The sequence below is a fragment of the Tenrec ecaudatus genome, chromosome 2 (assembly GCF_050624435.1).
Source record: "Tenrec ecaudatus isolate mTenEca1 chromosome 2, mTenEca1.hap1, whole genome shotgun sequence".
NCBI classification, from domain to species: domain Eukaryota; kingdom Metazoa; phylum Chordata; class Mammalia; order Afrosoricida; family Tenrecidae; genus Tenrec; species Tenrec ecaudatus.
In genome coordinates this window covers 200,463,989-200,484,161 of record NC_134531.1, presented here as the reverse complement: position 1 = coordinate 200,484,161, position 20,173 = coordinate 200,463,989, and the positions used below count along the sequence as shown (strand labels likewise).

The window sequence follows — 20,173 nt, the reverse complement described above, 5'->3', positions numbered from 1 at the left end:
GGCAGTCATATAATGAACGCAGAGATATATTAAACATGTTTTGTTTAGAAGAAAACCATGCACTGGGCACTAGTAGTAAAATATTTTTGCTTTTTCCCAGTGTATTTGCATATATATAAACTCACACATATATATGCAATCAACACACACAAATATATGCACAGTTTTATTAACGACTTGACTGATGAGAAAAAGAAAATATTTACAATCTTACTTTAGTTTCTTAGGCCCAAACTACCATATGTAGTCATATAAACATTAGTTTTTAAATAACAATATTTGTTTGACAAGTCATTATTTAAAAGGCATAATATCACTTCCAATATGAATGTGAAATCAGGAAGAAATAAGTTTGTTGCTGGACCCAACGGGGATAATAAATTAAAGCTTAATATAAATTCATTTCATTGAAAAGGTTTTAATTTATGTAGACCTTAAAATTGGGACACTTAAGCTTTATTTGTTACTTAATTATGAATTGCTAATTATTATCTGCTATGGGGTATTTATTGAAAATGTTTTTTCATGTATTCTTATACTACTGCTTTTCGAATTAATGTCAAATTCAGTGGATTTAGTATTACAAGGTCATGCATTTTTACTTTAGTGTAAAATCAAGAAGACACTGGTCAATCATGTTGATTTGTAACTCCTGCAGATTAAGTGTCTTTTGATTTAGAGCATTGTGTTTAGTAAAGTGATGTTTCAGAGATTAAGTTAAATAGGACAGAGTGCTATTACAAATTTACACATTAGAAATTTGCGAACAGTTAAGATGAAGTGATTTGGCCATTTCTACAGTATTATCAGTTTTCTTGCAATTGTTTGTCTCCGCTATGAAGACAAGCTTTTGCTTTTTATTCTCATAAGGCAGCAGTTCATCGTAGCGTTTCACCTTCCCAGGACTTTCTTCAGGGCCCCAGTCACATCTTTGTTGCGCAGACTGTAGATCAGTGGATTAAGCATGGGTGTGAGGATTGTGTAGAAGACAGAAATGACTTCATCTTGCTCGGCTGTATGATAGGCTTTAGGCAAAAAATACTTCATGATGGCTGTGCCATAGAAGAGAGTCACCACAATCATATGGGAAGAACAGGTAGCCAAAGCCTTTTTCATCCCCAAATTGGATCCTATTCCCAAAACAGTTGAGAGGATTTGTCCATAGGAGACCATGATGGCTGATATTGGAATGAGAAGGAATACAATGCTACTGAAAAAAACACCATGCTCATAGAGAGAGGTGTCGGCACAGACAAGTTTCAGAAGAGCTGGGATTTCACAAAAGAAATGATGGATTTCCCTGGAGGCACAGTATGGAAGGTTTAGAGTGTATACGGTATGTATCAAGGCATTAAGAAGTGCACCCAGCCAGGTCCCAACCACCAGGGAGCCACAAATTGCAGGGCGCATAAGAATTGCATAACGGAGTGGGTGGCATATAGCCACATAGCGGTCATAGGCCATGACAGCCAGGAGAAGATATTCTGCTCCCACAAGAGTCGTGAAGAGGAACAGCTGAATGCCACAATCGATGAAAGAAATGGTGTTCCTTCCAGACAGAAAGTCAATGGCTATTTTGGGGACAAAGGTGGAGCTATATATGAGGTCCATGAAGGAAAGTTGGCTCAGAAGAAAGTACATAGGTGTATGAAGTCGACAGTCCAACCAAATGAGAATCATCATCACAACATTGCCAACAAGAGCCATGATGAACACCAGGAAGATGAGGGCAAAGACAAGCGTGGGTAATTGGATGTGGTGGAATAGCCCCAGGAGAATAAAGTCAGTTCCAGTGGTCTGATTAATCCATCTCTCCATTCTCTCCTTCCCAGTATATTACCCTGGGAAAAAGTATGGAAAAAAAACCAATTACACCTCACCATTTATCCAAATTGACTAACTCTTATTTTATAATATGACATCTTTTGTTCTCCCTTTGTCTTGGAATACTATAGATGTTTTCAACTATATTCAGTTCTATAGCTTTATCAAACAATCCATTTCACCTGCATTTATATGTCATAGCCAAATTAAGACAGTTGATTTTAAAAACTCTCAAAGTGCTATACATTGAGTATATAATCTACTTAATTTTCTTGAAATTTTAATTTTAATAATTAGAATTTTATTAAAATTATAAATATCCCCACATTTCATACATTCCACAGGCTTAACTGCGAACATGCAAAGACAGACGCATTGTCACCTATCATCCATTTGGGAAAAATACCTGCATCTACATCTGTCATCCTGAATGGTTTCACTTTATTTTTAAAGGGAAATTGGATTTCCTTTTGTTTATTATTTCTCCATATTGGCTTTAAAGGCCCCAAAGTACACTTTTGCAGCCCTGGACCAGGGGAGGGACACAGGCAGGTAGGCAGAGAACAAGCTTTTTCCAGTAGACAAGTGGTGGTGGAGGGGATTTCAAGACACAGCCTGCTCATATGGTCAGGACTGGATGCACTTCAGCCTCTCCTGTTGGGCTTCTTCTTGCTCTGCTCTTTTCACTGAAGTCTTAGTCACAGGGAAGCTGCCAGCAGCTATTTCTGCCTCTGGTAGCAGTTTGAACAGCAGCAGCAGCGACAGCACTGTTCATCACTGTTACTAGAATTGTGCTCTGATCCAGTTGTAATATGGTAATCTTATAGTGCCCAACCCTTATGTCATATGTCACAGAATGTATCGTGGACCTTAAGTAACACATACTCATATATATGAGGGTGCTTCTTGCAACAATGTAAGAGCCGACACCTATCAGAGAAGAAAACTCAAATTTCCCCTAATAACAGAAACTTATGACAAAAAGTGTTAATTCTGTACTGACAAGAACCCAAGAAATCATTGTTACCCACAATAAAACAAGCAAGTTTAATCTAATTCTTGCTCTCCCAGGCTTTACTCTGTATGTGTTTGTCCTGATTGATACCTATAGAGTTTGAACAAATTAAATAGCTGCCAAAAGGAATCACCTATTCTCTTACATTAAATGTGCTTTGTGTTTTATATAAGCTATTTGGTTAAATGATCAACGAATAGCCTAAATTTAGCAGTTTGAAACCACTCAGACTTTAATTTAAAGACAGGCATCATGATTTCTTCCAAAGATCAGTCTGTGTAGAAAATTAATTATGCTTGCAGAAGGGATGTCTGATTCTATTCACATGGAAGTACAGGAATCTAGTACATACTATAAACAGATTTACATGTTTCCCATCCCCATGCCCTTGGCCTTCACATGGTATTTAACATGATATCTAAAAGAGAAGTATTTTTAGTATCTTTTACTTAAAAATAGAAATTAGTTATAATGTTTTTTGTATCCCCCACCCCAAAAAAAAAGAATCATTGCAGAACTAAGAGCATGTAGAGAATATAGAATGAATCCAAGGAAGAGTTGACCGAGTCAGGTTGAGAATCCTGGCTCCACATACTCAGATCATGTGAAAACAACAACAGGAAATGTTAAAGAACTGCACAGTGCTCTTAGAGATCTATTCTACTTAGAGGATTTGAAAATCCTCTTCTTCTGTGGCCAGTAGAGAATGCATAGCACACAGTCTGGAGGGACACTAGACCTGTCTGGAAGAAAGGCATAGGAAGAAACTTGATTGAGAAATAAGAACCAGTTGTAGAAGAGTTAAAGTTACTAACGTAAAGATATTATGTTTTTCAGTATGATATCAAAAGTGGGATCATAAAAACAGGGAAATTTGAAAAAATAACATTTCACTCAACACCAGGAATAACATTCTGTTCTTGGAAAAGCTGTTAGAGACATTCACTTTCACAGACTCTAGTGGGTTGTTTTAGTTTGATCTGTAATTCTAGTCACCCAACGTGATGCTCTGAAGGGAAATTCCTTAAAATTAGCTCTGACCCTTAATAAGGTTTGTTTTTAAACAAGTTGTACATAATTTTTATTGTTCTTTAAAATGACGCAAACATTCATTGGTCTCATTATACTCCATTCTGTAGGAAAATTGTACAGAACACATAATATCTATCATCAGAAGATAGTTCAGAACTCGATGCATTGGTTACTTTTGCTTAAGTTCAGGGTGGTGCATCACTCTGCCAAGTGTTGGTTTTTGGAATATATTTCAGCAATATAATTTTTTGTCCAGGTTCAAGTTTAGAAATTACTGTCAAAGGACTGTAATGAAAATAAACGCAATCAAAGTATGAAACAGTCTTTTAGAAATGAATATATATATATTATGGATGTTTCAGGTTGTTAGATTTTGTTTTATTGTTGATGATTGATTATCCTGCATTTTGAAAATCTTTTGAAACATATCCTTCAAGTAAGTAAACTAAAAAACAATTACCTTTACTCAGATTTTGGCATAAGTTCTTACACAGAATCTTAACCAACAGTCTTGGGAAAATATGGGTTTGGGGCCTCAGAAAAGAAGTAGTAACAGAGTAAGAATATTTTAATGGAAAAAAAAAACAGTCAAATAAAATAAAACATAAAACAACCCATAAAACCAATTGCCATCAAGTCAATTCCAATGCACATTGAAATGACAGGACAAAGTAGAAATGATCCTTGATTTTCAAGGATGCAATATTTTTGGAAGCATACTTTTCAACTGACAATTGGCTGGTAGATGCAAACTGCCAATTTTTTCTGTTAGCAGCCTGCTGTTTAACTTCTCCACTGCCAAAAGCACTTAATTGCACAAACCACTTTGTTTCCTGATAGCAAATTAATTTCGTTTTCTCTATGGATAAACACATAACTGAGTATAAATATATATATATATATAAGGATAAGTTATAGAGAATCAGTGTCACATGACAATGAAAGTAATTAAGATATATCCTAGGTAACATAAAAATAATGTAAAATAGGAAATTAATTATTCAAAGACTCTCCATATCCTAAACCATCTCTCCTTGTGATCTTCTTCTAATAGTGTTTTAATAAGTCATCATATCTCACATACAAATATATGTGTGTGTGTTTGTGTATGAATCTATCAAAGGTTTGTTTACGTTTAAATGTACCAGTGATTGAAAGATCTATTTCCTCTACTGGAATTCACTTCAAAGTAAGCATGTTAAATCATTATAAAGCTTTTATTTTACTAAAGTCATGTTATTTTCATTTCACACTTTAATTAAAATCCCTAATTTGACTACAGATATAAACGTGAAAATAAAGCATTCCAAATATCCATGTTACATATGTAACTATGAATTTGGGTATTTTCATAATTCAAAATTGGACTGAATTCAGTTTTTACTTTTACCTTTGAAACCTCAACATCTGTGAAGTTTGTATGACATTAGACACTGTATATTAGACAAGTATATAAGCTGGTATTAAGCATCATGTATTTATACTGACTCATATTCCAGTACACTATTATGTAATATTACTTATACCTGTGTTACAAATCTGTTTTAAAATATTAAATAAGGCAAATGCTCACCTATGCAGAATATTGTCTTAATCATCATTGTATGCAACATTCAAATGACTTTTAGGAAAGTAGGAGATTTTTAAAAACCTTACCTAATTTAATAAATAAATTATGATATACTTTGCTGTTTCCACAAGATGTGGCGAGGAATCTGTATATGTAAATGGCAGAGCTGCACATTGAAGTATTCAAAGACTTAATTTCCCTTTGTTATCAGAACTAATGAACTAAGGCAGTTAAATAACCTTCAGGTGTCCCTACCACACAATTTCAGGCCTATTTACAAGTTTATGTATTCTGTCCTAGGAGAAAACATCTCTTGTCTGCACATCTATTCCCTTACGTAAGCTCTAACATAAAGATTTGGTTGGCTAAATATCCCTAAAGAAAGATCTATGCTTTTTGGAAATGAACAACTATTTCAATTACTTATCAGTGCCTGCTGACACGGTCATGAGAATTGGAAAATCACTGTGGTGAAATGCCAGTGCAGCAAGTATTAGCTATCAACTCAGGTTCATAAAAAAGTGGGTTTGCTTCCTGGCTTCCCCATTTATTAGTGACCACACATTTGTCACATTTCTTTGCTTTTATTCTTTATTAAATTAAATAATAAGAACATGTATGTTGTTAGGTTTCGTGCAATGAAAATGAATTGATAAATGCAGATTTCCTGGAACATTGTCAAGTATTGAATATTTCATGATATGTAGATGAATTTTTGAATTTTGTGAATTAAGAGCATGAATGGAACCATAATGTGTAGCTTTATTTTTCCTGCTGGCTTCATCAAATATACAAACTAGAGCTTTAATAAAGAGAGACGTGCTTACTATACAAGGGTTATCAACATATAACATTTTAATTTATCAGCATTGCACTTATTTAAAATAGGCAGGGTTTCATAACACATTTGGAATCAATCTGTTTTGTTGTTGTGTTGTAAATTTTGTTTCCTTATTATTTAGCAGTTAGGATCCCTGGTGGCATAATGGTTACATGTTGGCTGCAATCTACATGATCTTCAGTTTAAGCTACCAGCCAATCTGGGGCAGAAAAAATAGCGTTTCTACCCCCATAAACAGAGTCTCAGAAATCCACAATATGAGTGATCCTTGACTGATTGACATGAGGTTGACAACATTATATTTTATTGATTTTTAATTATCCTGATTATTTAAAAATATGTATACAATAAAACATTTGACATTTTCCCCACTTTTAGGTGTTCAAACCAGTGACATTAACTATATCCTACATATTGGACAACCAATGATCATATGTCTTTCCAAATTTTTGTCATTTTTAAAAGATGTAGTCCATTACTAAGACCCTACTTCCGATACTACATTCTGTGATGTATTATAATTGTGAACTCTATGCTTGTGGTTATAATCTTATTTTGGATTATACAGGATTGAGGTGTGATGAAGTATGTAATTGGTAGAGATGCAACCCAAGACGCACCCTTTGTTTCCTTTAGCTATTCTCTATTGAAAAAAAAAAGGCTACACTTCAAAGTCATTCTCTGTGCATGTCATCACAGAACGAGAGAAACAAGCTCAAGATCATCTAAAGGGCACTCCCAATATCTCGATCTGAAGTAGCAGAGGCCAAGCCTGGGAGCACCAGAAACTAGCAGAGAGACTCAGAGGACTAAGGCTATGGGGTATCTTCTCATTCGGCCCCTAACGAGGGTACCGTGATACAGGGTACAAATGGATTTCATGATCCACTGAAGCAATGGCTAAGGGACCTCATGACTGAGAGTTTGAACACCAGAGAATGAGTTCATTGCTGTCTGAGGGTAGGTGTTGTTATTGACCAATGAATGTATCCTTAGTGTGTACTGATGTTGACTTATGGCAACCTGTGAATCCCCTTATAAATTCTCCTGGTGGTGAATTTTGTCTGTGAGTTCTATGTGGTTATTGGAATTAATTATCAACCGAGAATAGAAATAGAGTAGCCTGTCAGGAATGCTTGCTGTCAGAAAAGGAAAAAGAAATTTGGGAAACAGAACTGAGAAGACAGTGTATGTGGACAAACTCTCAACATTCAAATATGAAGGAGTCTGGGTGTCCAGGGTTCCCGTGGAGTGAACCATCAGGTTCATGGGTTGGAGGTACATCCCACTCACATTCTTCTAATAAATGTTACTCCCCCTGATGTTCCCCATAATAATGCTAAATTTAAGATATTGTTAGAAAACACATGGTCACTTACTATATGCTTAAGTTCACCTACTTGAAGACTATCTGGCTGAAATTTATCTGTCATCAAAAGCAATCAAACCCAATTGTCTTTCTCATCCAAATAGGGCCCACTCTCTTCTGATATGGATCATAGCTTGTTCCCTTAGAGAACAGTTCAAAGGCAACTAATGTCAAGCCAGCTTAGAGGCAACTGAGGTTAGGCTACCTTCTTGACTTTAAAGCCCACCCATCATGTTATGTATGTGCTTTCCTATCACATGTATGCCTCTAGTGTAGTGGTTACCAGCCTTTCTACTGCAGGATCTTTTAATACAGTTCCTCATATTGTGGTGACCCATAACCATAAAATTATCTTCGATGCTACATCATAACTATAATTTTGCTATTGTTATGAATTATAATGTAAATATCTGATATGCAGGATTTATTTTCATTGTTACAAATTGAACATATTTAAAACATAGTGATAAATCACAAAACAATATGTAGTAATATATTGTGTAATATTTATTTCTAATTACAAATAAATGAGGTTTTGTCTTGAAGCATGGTTTAGCATGGGTAAAAGTCTAATATAACAACAGTAAACTACGTTACTACATTTTGTGGCAGTATGTGTAAATATCCAATGTCAGTGAGAAAGTTGAGATAACTTTTTGATCACCAGATCCCAAATTCTCAGGGCAGTCTTTGCAAGAGTACAATGAAGATCATCTTCCACAAGTCTAATTCTGTATTTAGACTTGATAACCAACAGACTGGAAAACCTGTCTCACAAAGATACGCTGTTAGAAATGGAAGAAGAAGGCACAGCACAGTCTCAGAAAGAACAGTATATGACTGCGAACACTTGATCCAGATTTTTATACCTGGCATTGCAGAGAAATCAGTTCTCACTGTATCACTGTTAATAAGTTGAATGAACTTCTCTTGTGCTGACTCAGGTAAATCTTCAACTTTGACTCTGAAAGGACTACAGGCAAGTGTAAATGGGTGTCAGGTAGATTTAGAAATTTCTATGAAATTGTCGTCAGCAAGCATGTGTAAGCATTCTTTCACAGAAATTATCATGGTAATCCTTTTGCCTGCTTCAATGTCATGTTCCTCAAAGAAAGCAGATAAGGAAGGAAACATGTAACTTTTATTTCATGAAATATCTTAATTTTTATTATTTTTTTGGTTGTGCCAAAGTTGAAGTTTCATTTGGAATGATTAGATCTTTTCAAATAAATTGAGGTGTGTTGCATTTGGTCCTTACAGTGTTAAGTTTAAGACATTCAAGGTGCTAACGATGTCAACCAAGAAAACTATTTTCCGTAGTTCACTTTTATTGCTAAAAAGTGCTTCGAATTATGGTATTTCTTTCTGATTAAAAAACATTCTGAGTTCATAACATAGCTCCAAAACACATTTTAAAATTTTCCTCTAGACAGCCTCCTCACTTCAGTTTGAAATTGCAGGGCATTATTTGGCGCATCCAACTCATTGCACAGTTGTGAAAACAGTCAACTGTTTAAAGTGCTCACATTTACAAAATTGACAGAATTTATGACACTCTACAGTACTTCTTGTAACTCTTGTGGCAGGGTCTGCCTGGCTAATATTTGACAATGAATCATAAAATGGGCTCTGATGACTTTTGGTGACTCATCCAGTGCCAAATGTTGAAATCCAGATCAACATCCTAGCATAGCTTTTGCATCATCTGTGTAAACACTACAAAACTTTTCCCAAGAGATCTTATGCTACTGCAGAAATGAACCAACTGTGTCAAACACAGCACATGCAGTTGTTGTTTTAAGAGGTTTGCAAAAAAAGAAACACCTTCAAACTCACCATCATTAATATGCCTCACATCCGCCACAATCGCTGAAGAAAAGGGTGGGGCATAGGCAAATAAGGTAAAGAAAGCTCATGATGCCCAGCTATCAAAAGATACAGCATCTGGGGCCTTAAAGGCTTGAAGATAAACAAGCAGTCATCTAGCTCAGAAGCAACAAAGCACACAAGGAAGAAGCACACCAGTTTGTGCGATCATGAGGTGTTGAAGGGATCAGGTATCAGGCATCATCAGAACAAAAAATCATATCATTGTGAATGATGGGAAGTGCAGAGTGGAGTTCCAAATCCCTACTGTAGGCAACTGGACATTCCCTTACAAAAGAGTCATGGGGAAGAGTTGAGCCAGTCAGGGTGCAGTACATACAACTTTCCTCTAGTTCCTAAATGCTTCTCCTCCCAACCCCACTATCATGATCCAAAGTCTACCTTACAAATCTGGCTAGATCAGAGAATGTATATTCATACAGATAGGAACTGGAAACACAGGAAATCTGGGAAAGATGATCCCTTTAGGACCAGTGGCGCAAGAGGCGATACCAGGATGGTAGAGGGAAGATGGGGGGGAAAGAGGGACCTGATTACAAGATGTACCATAACCTCCTCCCTAGTGGATGGACAACAGAAAAGTGGATGAGGGGAGACATCAGACAGTGTAAGATATGAAAAATCAATAATTCATAAATCATCAAGGGTTCATGAGGAGAGGGACAATGGGAAGGGAAGGAGAAAATGAAGAGCTGATGCCAGGGGCTTAAGTGGAGAGCATGTGTTTTGGAGAATGATGAGGGCAATGAACGTCCAAATATACTTTACACAACTGATGAATGCATGGATTGTGATGAGTTGTATGAGCCCCTAATAAAATGATTTTTAAAAGAAAAAAATATATAAACCTCATATAAACAGTAACTGTGTACAGTTTTCAATGTCTGTGCACTCATCAAACTGGATGCTAAATATTTGAAGTGGAGCAGATTTAAATTCATGGATTACCTGATCAAGAATATCAGCAGACATGTCATGTATTGTTTTGCGGACAGTGTCGTTAGACAAGGAAATTGCACTCAAGTGCATAACAAATTCGTCTCCAATCCTCAGAAATGGTGTGAGGTTTCATAGCTCTGGTGATCCTGAGTGCCCTCAAATATGAAGCTTCAATGGCTGCTATGTTTCGTTTGGAGTGTTTGCCACCAGTTTCAAGTCTGGCTGTATTGAATCCATCAGCTTTGCTTCTAAAATAGTGGGTATCCTTGCCAGAAAAGCTCATATGTTTGCTATCAAAATGGTGGTTTAGTTTGTTCAGCTTCATAGATTCAGCTGATAGAACTTCGCAACAAATAACACATTGCAGTTTCTCAACCCTTGCTGTTATTATGGAGGGAAAACCATAGTGAAAAAATTCTTAACTATATTTTCTTTCCTTAATAATGTTCTCTGCATGATCTATTGTCATGGGAAAGTTAGCTAATGAAAATAATATATAACAATAGCTTTAATAATACAAAAGATGATACATGGTATAGTTCAGTCAATATAGTTCATTAAAGTTAACTATGATTTACTATTCTCTATTTATTTTTACATAGACGTTGCTATCACCAAGGGGCAGTATGTACATCAACCACACCTAAATATAAAAAGACCAATCAGCATCCAGATTCAGTTCCCATGGTACTGAATATTTTTGAATTTTTGCAATAGTTGATGATTTTATAGTACATAGTTTTACTTTTACCCAGGAATTATAGTTCATGAAATGTTGTTTTATCCCCAATACTGCTGCTTTCAACAGAATAGTTGCTTTCAACAGAAGAGCTGCTTTCAACACAGCAGCTGCTTTCTACACAGTAGCTGCTAAAGTAGCTGCTCTCTATACATATGTATGACCGGTCCATATAAGCACATTATGGAGCAAACCCTTTCGCACACACCCATATTTGTATTGGGTGTATGTGATAGGGTTGGCACTATGATGTCATCATGTTGGGAACTGGAATGGGAAATTAAAAATATGGGTGGATCTGCCTGGAGACAGAGGAGTGGTGTTGCAGTTCCTAATACCATAGGAAATAAGTGTTTTCCAAAGGTCTTAAGTGACCCCTGTGAAGGGGTTGTTTGACCCCACCCCGCAAGGTGTTGTGACCCACAGGTTGAGAACAGCTACTCTAGAGCTTTCCCTTCCTATTGTGTGTATACCCTTAGCTCTATCCCCGCAGGTTACCGGCTTTTAATCCAACCCCTTTCTGTTACAACTGAGCATACCATGGCTTGCTTTCCCCGAGATTATATAAGTTTATGAGGCAATATATTTTGGTATCATTCTGGTTCCAGTCATCATGAAACAGGTGAGCCTTTGCATGCTTTATCTTGTCTAGTGTCCCCTTAATTTACCACTGAATTACACAACCACCTCTTGGGCTGTTCTCCCACAAAGAAAAATGGAGAGTGAAGGCATGTCAGAACCTTGCCTGGCAATAGTAGGGAAGCCTGAGGAGATCAGATATGGCCTCCCATGCTTTTGAATGTAGGAACCATTAAGTAATACTTCTCGATTCTCCCTTTCTCTATTTCCTTTGCAAGAGTTCTGGTGGCTCAACAATTATACACCTGTTAACTGACAGGTGAAACGTTTGAACACACTAGCCTCTCTGAAAGAGTATCCCTAATTATTAGGGAGAAAGATACCCTATGGGTGTCACATAGAGTTGTTATGATAAAAAAGCACCATCTGTCTGTTAGTATGTCATACTATTACAGCTTGTGTATTGTAGTGAAGCTGGAACCTATGGAAATGGTGTTTCAAATACAAACAGGATCACCTAGAATTAGCAGGTTTCAGCAAAGCTTTCAGACTTTCAGGAAAGAATAGTTGGGCCACTTCAGAGGAATTGACCACTGAAAACATTATGGGTAGCATATAAACATTTTCAGAAAGTGCAAACTTAGAGAACAGAAGCAAAACATTGTTAGAAATAGTACAAGAAAATGAGTCCCTCATGTGGGAAAGAACTCAAAATATGGCCAAGGAAGTACCTTCTTAAGTAGAATTGAACATAATAATATGAAAGTGGAAGACCTGGTTGGAGTACAGACTCTAGCATCATTCTTGACTGATGAAACAAAACTCAAAATGAGAAGAAACACTTGCAAGCATCAGTTAATATTAAGAACTTGGAATGCATGGAGCATGAATTTAGGAAAATTGGAAATTGTCAAAATTGAATGAAATGCACAATGATCAATAGTTTACACAATAGTGAGCTTAATTGAACTGGTATTGGCCCTTTTAAATGAGTCAATCGTATGGATTACTATGTCAGGAATGACAGATTAAAAGGAAATGACTTTTTATTCAACGTCAAGAAAGATATTTTTAGATCTTGCAATATAATACTGTCTGTGATAAAATTAAATCTACCCACATACAAAGAAACTCTGTCTATGCAACTATTATTCAAATTTATGCTCTGACCACAAAAGTTATTGGTGAAGCAATTGAAGAACTCTTTCACTGTCTCCAGTCTGGAATTGATCAAACATGCAATCAACATGCATTGGAAATGATAGGCAATTGGAATGCAAAACTTGGCAACAGACAGGAAGAATCAATACTTAGGATGTAGGACCTTTGTGACAGAGATTAAGCTAGAGCATATGGAAGAATTTTGCAAGACAAATTTCATTTCCTTAGCAAATAACATTTTTCAACAATCTAAACCTTGATTATACATGTGGAATTCTCAAAATGGGATATATAGAAATCAAATAGCATACATCCGGGAAGAGATTATTACAAAGATAAATATCAGAAGCTAAAATGAGTCGATCAGCCACTGTGGAATAGATTATCAATTGATCATATGCAAGTTATGCTTGAAACCAAAAAATCAAAACCAAACTCACTACCATTGGGCCAATTCCAACTCATGGCAACACTATAAGACAGGATATAACTGCCACTATGGGTTTCAAGGAGCATAACTCTCCTGCGGAGTGCCTGGTGCTTCTGAACTATTGACTTAGAGGTGTAATCACTACACTACCAGGGCTCCTACTAAGTTAAGATTCAAGTTGTCAAAAATTAAATATGTCTAGGAGAGTCAAAATAAACTTTGAATATATGTCACCTACATTTCAAAAATATCTCAAAAAAAAAAGAACTGGTGTGTTGAGCATTAATGACAAGAAGATCTGCTGAGCTGTCGGTTGATATCATGATCATAGCAAATTAAAGCAGAAAGTCATTTTAAAAAAGGAAAGAAAAATCAAACTAGATGTCAGAAGTGACTCTGAATCTTTTTGTACTCATAGGGTAAGGAAAATGGAAGAAATGATGAAGTCAAGAGCTGAACAGAAAGTTCAAGGAAACAAAGTGAAATATGTCAGTGACAGGTAGAAAGGCTTAGATTAGAAAACAAAAAAAGAGGAACATGCTCAACATGCCTTAAACTAAAAAACCTAAATTCAAGGCTCCAGTTACAGTGAAAGATTCCATTAGGAAAATGCTGAATGTTATCAAAATAAGACACCGATGGAAATAATTCAACAAGCTGATGAAGCACTAGGAGTGCTCAATCATCTATGCCAACAAATTTGAAAGACAGCTATTTGGTCGATTGACTGGAAGTGAGCCACATTAGTACACATTCCAAAGAAAATGGAAAGATACGAATGCTCATTATATGGTTTCAGGACTGCTATGATAGGGCGCTATCATAGGCATGGGCCAAAATCTAAAGTGCACTGGGATCATCGGTTATCCTTATTGATGTCATGGATCTTGGCTGAAAGCAAAGGATACCAGACAGATGTTTCTAGCATTCTATTGATTATGACAATACACTCAACTGTGTGGACTATAACAAGCTCTGGATAGCCTTGAGAAGAATGGCGATTTCTTTTCTTGAGCACCAAATATCTTCTTTACCTATAAAATTGCTTTGATTAAACATGACAGTAATCTCTCATCCTTATTCCTAAGAATTTTTTATATTGTCTAATGATGATGTCCAGTAAGGATGTCCACTAAGAATGGCCTAGTAAACTGAGATTTAAAAAAAGTGTTCACACTCCTTTTATTTATTTACTATTTGGAAGCTTTAAGAAGGACTGTTTTAATTTTTTTCCTAAATACTTTATAAAATTCTCCTTTAAGTCCTAGTACACCAGTTTGGGGTGGTTAGATAATGTGGGGTTATTATAACAATATGTCACCTCATTCAGAATCTCTTGATATTTTTCATTTCTTTTAAGGTCAATTTTGTCTATTGGATATAAGTCTTATAAGTTGTTTTTATGCAGCTGTTCATGGTATCCCCTTATGGTCCTTTTAAATATGTCTCGAGTCAGTATTAGTGTTCCCAATGTGTTTTATATTTTAGCAATTTGTATTTTTCTCTTCTTTTCTATGTTAATCTATTTAAGTGTTAAAGGATTTGTTGATAGCTTAAAGAACAATATTATTATTGATTACTTCATCATATCTACTCTGCTTTTTATTTTCCTCATTCTGTTAATTTTAAGTTTAGTTGATTCTTTATTTTCTAATTATTTTATTCAATACCCAGAAGTTGGTTTGAGAACTTTTTTTCTTTGAGGATCACTGATGCATTTATTTTTCATTTGATCGGTGCCCTTATTAGTTCAGAATTAAAAAATAATCATCTTATACTTCACATATCATACAATTTAATAATGTTAAAATTTGTTCAATCATCACCACAATCAATTTCAGACCACTTTCTTCATACATTTTGTTATTAGTTCCTCATCTCCCCCTTTTTTCCTTGCCATATGCCTCTCCACTTACTCTCTTTGTAACTCAACCTATCATTGATTTCATATACAGATAATCATACAAAATGACATACAATCAGGGACAAGCATACAAAGCAAACACATAAAAAAGAGCCAACAATGATGACTATGCAAAAAATAGAAAACCTTAAACAAAGAGAAAGCAGAAAATATTAAAAACTAAAACAACTTTAAGGTGGATTGTGGTAGTTATATAATCTGTTGTCAATTTGAGAGGAAGAGTGAAAGGGTAGACTCTAGCCTTTAATCAAGCTCTGTGTGGGCATGGCCTTCTCCTGAGAATTCTGAGAACCCTGGTGTTATTCTTCCCTGGAGGTGAGGAGTCTCTCTCTCTCTCTCTCTCTCTCTCTCTCTCTCTCTCTCTCTCTCTCGCTCGCTCGCTCGCTCGCTCTCGCTCTCGCTCTCGCTCTCGCTCTAGCTCTCGCTCTCTCCTTCTCTGTCTCTCTGTTTCTCTCTAGGCTTAATTCCTGTGAGTCATCCATGATGAGAAGCCACATGAACCTACCCTGATGCAGCTCTGGGGGCTAGAGAAACCATATGGAGACCACTGTCAGAGCTGGCATGTTAAAGCCTCTAGATTCGCAAGAAGTCCCACCCATTTGTCTGTGATCTTCCTGCACTCAGTGTCATTGCATGTGTTTCATGAATCTGAAAAGGACTTTGTAGATTGGTATCAGACATATGGACTAATCTCAGAATTATGGACTAGATGTGGAAGAGGCTAGGATGTTTTCTTAATATTCAATTGCTCTTGTATAGAAGCTCTTTTTTGAACACATATGAGTGTCTATGAATTTGTTTCTCTACTCTACCAGGAGTAACACTTGGATCAAAAGGGAGATCAAATGGTAGGGGGTTACATTTTAACCTAAATATGTTTCCCATAATCAATTTTAGAATTCTCACTGTCTCATAGCAGGACTATTCACAGTCCTTGACTATGGTCAGAGGAGATTCACCAGAGACATAATCCATGTGGGCACACTGAAAATAGAATTTGAGCTTCCATTGTCATCCATAACCTTCTGTAAACTGGGTGTTCACAATTTAAGTCCACAATTTAATTTCAGTATTTTGTAGGTAATCTATGAGTAAAGAGAGCAACAATAAATATCTGCTTCTCCTATTAAGATGGAGTGGATAATCCCTACACCAACTCTCTCATGGGCATTCTCGACCTCTGCTCAATTTTCAATGTTGGAAACCAGAAGGAGAGACCTACATTTATATGCCACACGAAGGCTTTCAAGTTTCATGCCATCTCACTTGTGTATACATATTGTGTGGAACTGCTGGAGAATTAAACTACTGACCACGCAGTAAGCAACCCAGTGCTTAACTCACTACTAGACTATTATGGGTGTTGTAATTATTGCTTCAATTGTTGTTTAACCATTGGATTATTTTTCCTGAGAAAGTTGTCTTAAGGTACTTCTATAGAAATAGGAGAGAACATATTTGAAGTGAAAAAATAGCATATCATTCAAATGGTGTATGTACTTAGTTAATAGGAACATGGAGAACATATATTCATTTAATAGAGAGTGACTGATACAGCTTCTAGAAGAGCTAATAGACCTAGTGTCAACTTTCCTTCTGATAGTCTACATCAATGTGAATCTCAACTCCCAACGAATAAGTGGAGTAGTTGCCCTATGTCCTTTAATAGAATTAATTAGGTATAGGAATCAACAGATAAAACTTTCATTATCTCAGATTAAATAAGTTTGTTTTGATATAATAAGATTGGACACAATGTTATAATGCAAATTCTTCACTTTCAACTTGAGCTCAATTAATCTTATTGCCTATAACAGTTGTATTGAAACCATGGGCTTTCAGAAATCAGTCTCCAAATTTGATGGTTATGCCAATATCTGTAATACTATTTAAAACCTAACACACTCTGTCTAATAATTCATAGAGTACATTTTACAGAAACTGTCCAGGGCATAGAAGTTGAGTATTAATTATGTTGTCTTAAAATCTATACACATAATTCAAAATAAAATACAATTAACTAATAGTTTCTTTCTTAAGTTTAATCAGTTTCCTGATTTTGTAAAATAAATATATTCTAAGCCATGACTTTGAAATAATTTGCTTTGGAATGCTGACCCAGCTGAACTATATATACAATGTGCTTAATTGTGGACAAGAGGCATAGTTTTGCCAAAAGATTTCTGAAAAGTAAAATGTATGGTTTCACAGTGATTGAGAAGTTGTTTCATTTCCTTTGAGAGGTTCAAAGTCATACATAAGGACAAGAAAATTACTTTATACATTTCAATCCTATTTTCCACAGACATTTATTATTACATGCTAGTAGGCTCTTATCTGAGACAAAAAGTTAACTATATAAAAATTGATGTTATAAGCTCATTATGAACATTTTCTTAAATAATATTTTGAATAGGAGACTTTAAAACTCTTGGATTTGACTTCTAATATCTTTCTGCTTTCCTGAAGAAAATGCCACAATAAGTAGCTCAAATCAGAAAACATGATTCATCACATGTGACTTTGATGTATATCATCCAAAAATAATTCCTCACAATGAAATATTATTCATATGTCTGCATACCCAATGAAATATAACATGACTTTCAGAAAGAGTCTTAAATTCATTTTCAATGACTGCCTGCAGGAGAGGAGGCACATGATTTCACAATAACCATCATACAGTCAAATGGCTATTTAGGTTATAGATTTCTTTGAATTAAATTAAAAGAAATTATCATCCTTTGAAGAATTTATTAGAAGTGAGGTTAAAAAGATTAATATACAACTTATCTCAGGAGTGTTACTCAAAGGAATGTGGTTTATTTTGATAATGTGTATATAATGAATTGTATTACTTTTGTTGCATGTCCATTTCCTTAACTTGGGTTATTTCTGTACTGGCTAGATTATCCTAACTTTAAACGAATTATTTCTACAGAATAATATCAAAATACATATTTGAGATTTATTTATTCTTACCTTGACCTTGAATATTCTCAAGATTACTATAGTGATGAAGATAAATTGTCACCTTTTCTCAGTGGGATAGAGCCACAGTTGAATCATTAATACATTGCTAACTGGGACCATGAGATCCCAGAGGAAAAATTTTTATTATGATCATACAAGAAAGCATGCTTTTGCCCTTTTTGACCTATTACATTATATTATGGTGAACAGGTAGTTATAGTCAGCAATATATTTTGGATTTTGAAGACTTGATAATATTTTTAAAATCTTGACAAATGGTAAATTACGTATGCAAATATATAAAGATTTCATAAATTGGAGTGTTCAACAATAGATATACACAAAACTTCCTCCCTGGAGAAGGGGAACTTGAAAGTGGGTGAAGGGAGACACTGGGAAGTGTAAGATAAGATAAAATAATAATTTTTAAATTAATAAGGGTTCATGAGGGAGGCGGGAGTGGGGAGGGAAGGGGGGACAAAAGGAAAATGAATTTATTCCAGGTATCCATTGGAAGGCGAACTTTGAAAATGATGAGGGCAGCACATGTATAATGGTGCTTTACTCAATTGGTATATATATGGATTGTAATAAGAATTGTACGAGCCCCAATAAAATTATTTTAAAAAAACCAACACTCAAATTCAATCCTTACCTAAACTAACCTATTCATATGCAACATGGCCATGGCCAGGCTTTCTGTCAGCCATTTTGGCTAAGCAACATGGTCTCAGGGGAGAAGTTCAAGAAGTCATTTTTCCCTGAGTTCAAAATTTTTTTATTCACATTCATTTTCATCCTTTCAGACAGGAGTAACCAAAGACAACAACCAAAGAAAAGAATCAAACGTTAACTTCCCATATACTTTCCAGAAAACAATTGAATAAAATGTATGGACATATGTGACCTTTGGCTAGCCAAAGATGAATGCATACCATACTTTTATATATTCAAGTTGACATGAACTTATATAACTACCATAAAACACAAAACATCAAAAATGGGTTTATAACATTATTATATTATTATGTACATTTTAAATATATGTAGTATACATAGATATAATAAAGCTTTGTATATTACTTATATTCCAAAAGATGCTGACCACATATATTACTGGGTAGAACTCTTCTGGAAAGTTACTTGGTATGAATCTTATTCAGGCATATCACTAGGTCTTTCTCCAATGTGACTTGATGTGTGTGCACACTAATCTTTCACATGTAGTTATCACAGGTGATAATTGATTCCATATCAAATATATACAAACACACACACATATGCATACATATATGCACGCACATATATAGCCTTCAAGAAGTTTAGGGTGAAATTCCATTATATTTATCTCCATTTTTCCATGAACTCTTTGAAACCCTTGAATATGTGTGTATATATCTAAGCACACCCAGAGTGGCTGGCATAAGGATAAATAAGAAATTATTGCTATAAAATCATAGAAACTTATTTAAAATTTTTGCAACTTCTCTGTCTTGGGATATTTTTCATCCATTCTGTAATTTTGAAGGTAGTGTTTGCAACTCCCTGACCCTTCGCCAAAGAATTCTATCCTCTTCTATTTACACCGCATCCAAACAACAGCTTTGACATCTCGAAGGACTAATCATATTACTTTAAAGTAGTCTTTGACTTTGAGGAACAAAACAGTCTTATGTGTGAAATATCAGAGTGGGATGAACGGAGCATGATTTCACTACAAAATTCTGATAGAACAACGTTTGCTCCCCTTGAAGAATCAAGAGGTGAGCAGTCATGAAGGGGGAAAATATTATTCCAATTTTCCTGCTCTTTATTACCATTACAATACTCAATTTTCTCAAACCTTCTTCATAAATAGCCCTCAAGATTTTCTTATAACCTATGGAAAAA

The 20,173-nt window shown here is 35.3% G+C and overlaps 1 protein-coding gene across 1 annotated transcript; it reads right to left on the bottom strand.

The window, feature by feature from the left end:
- Window positions 1-891: 891 nt before the first annotated feature.
- On the bottom strand, window positions 892-1,818 carry LOC142441231 (olfactory receptor 2T27-like). The gene has a single exon (XM_075543283.1). It carries the CDS (start codon window positions 1,816-1,818, stop codon window positions 892-894), a length of 927 nt encoding a protein of 308 aa, XP_075399398.1.
- Window positions 1,819-20,173: the final 18,355 nt, after the last annotated feature.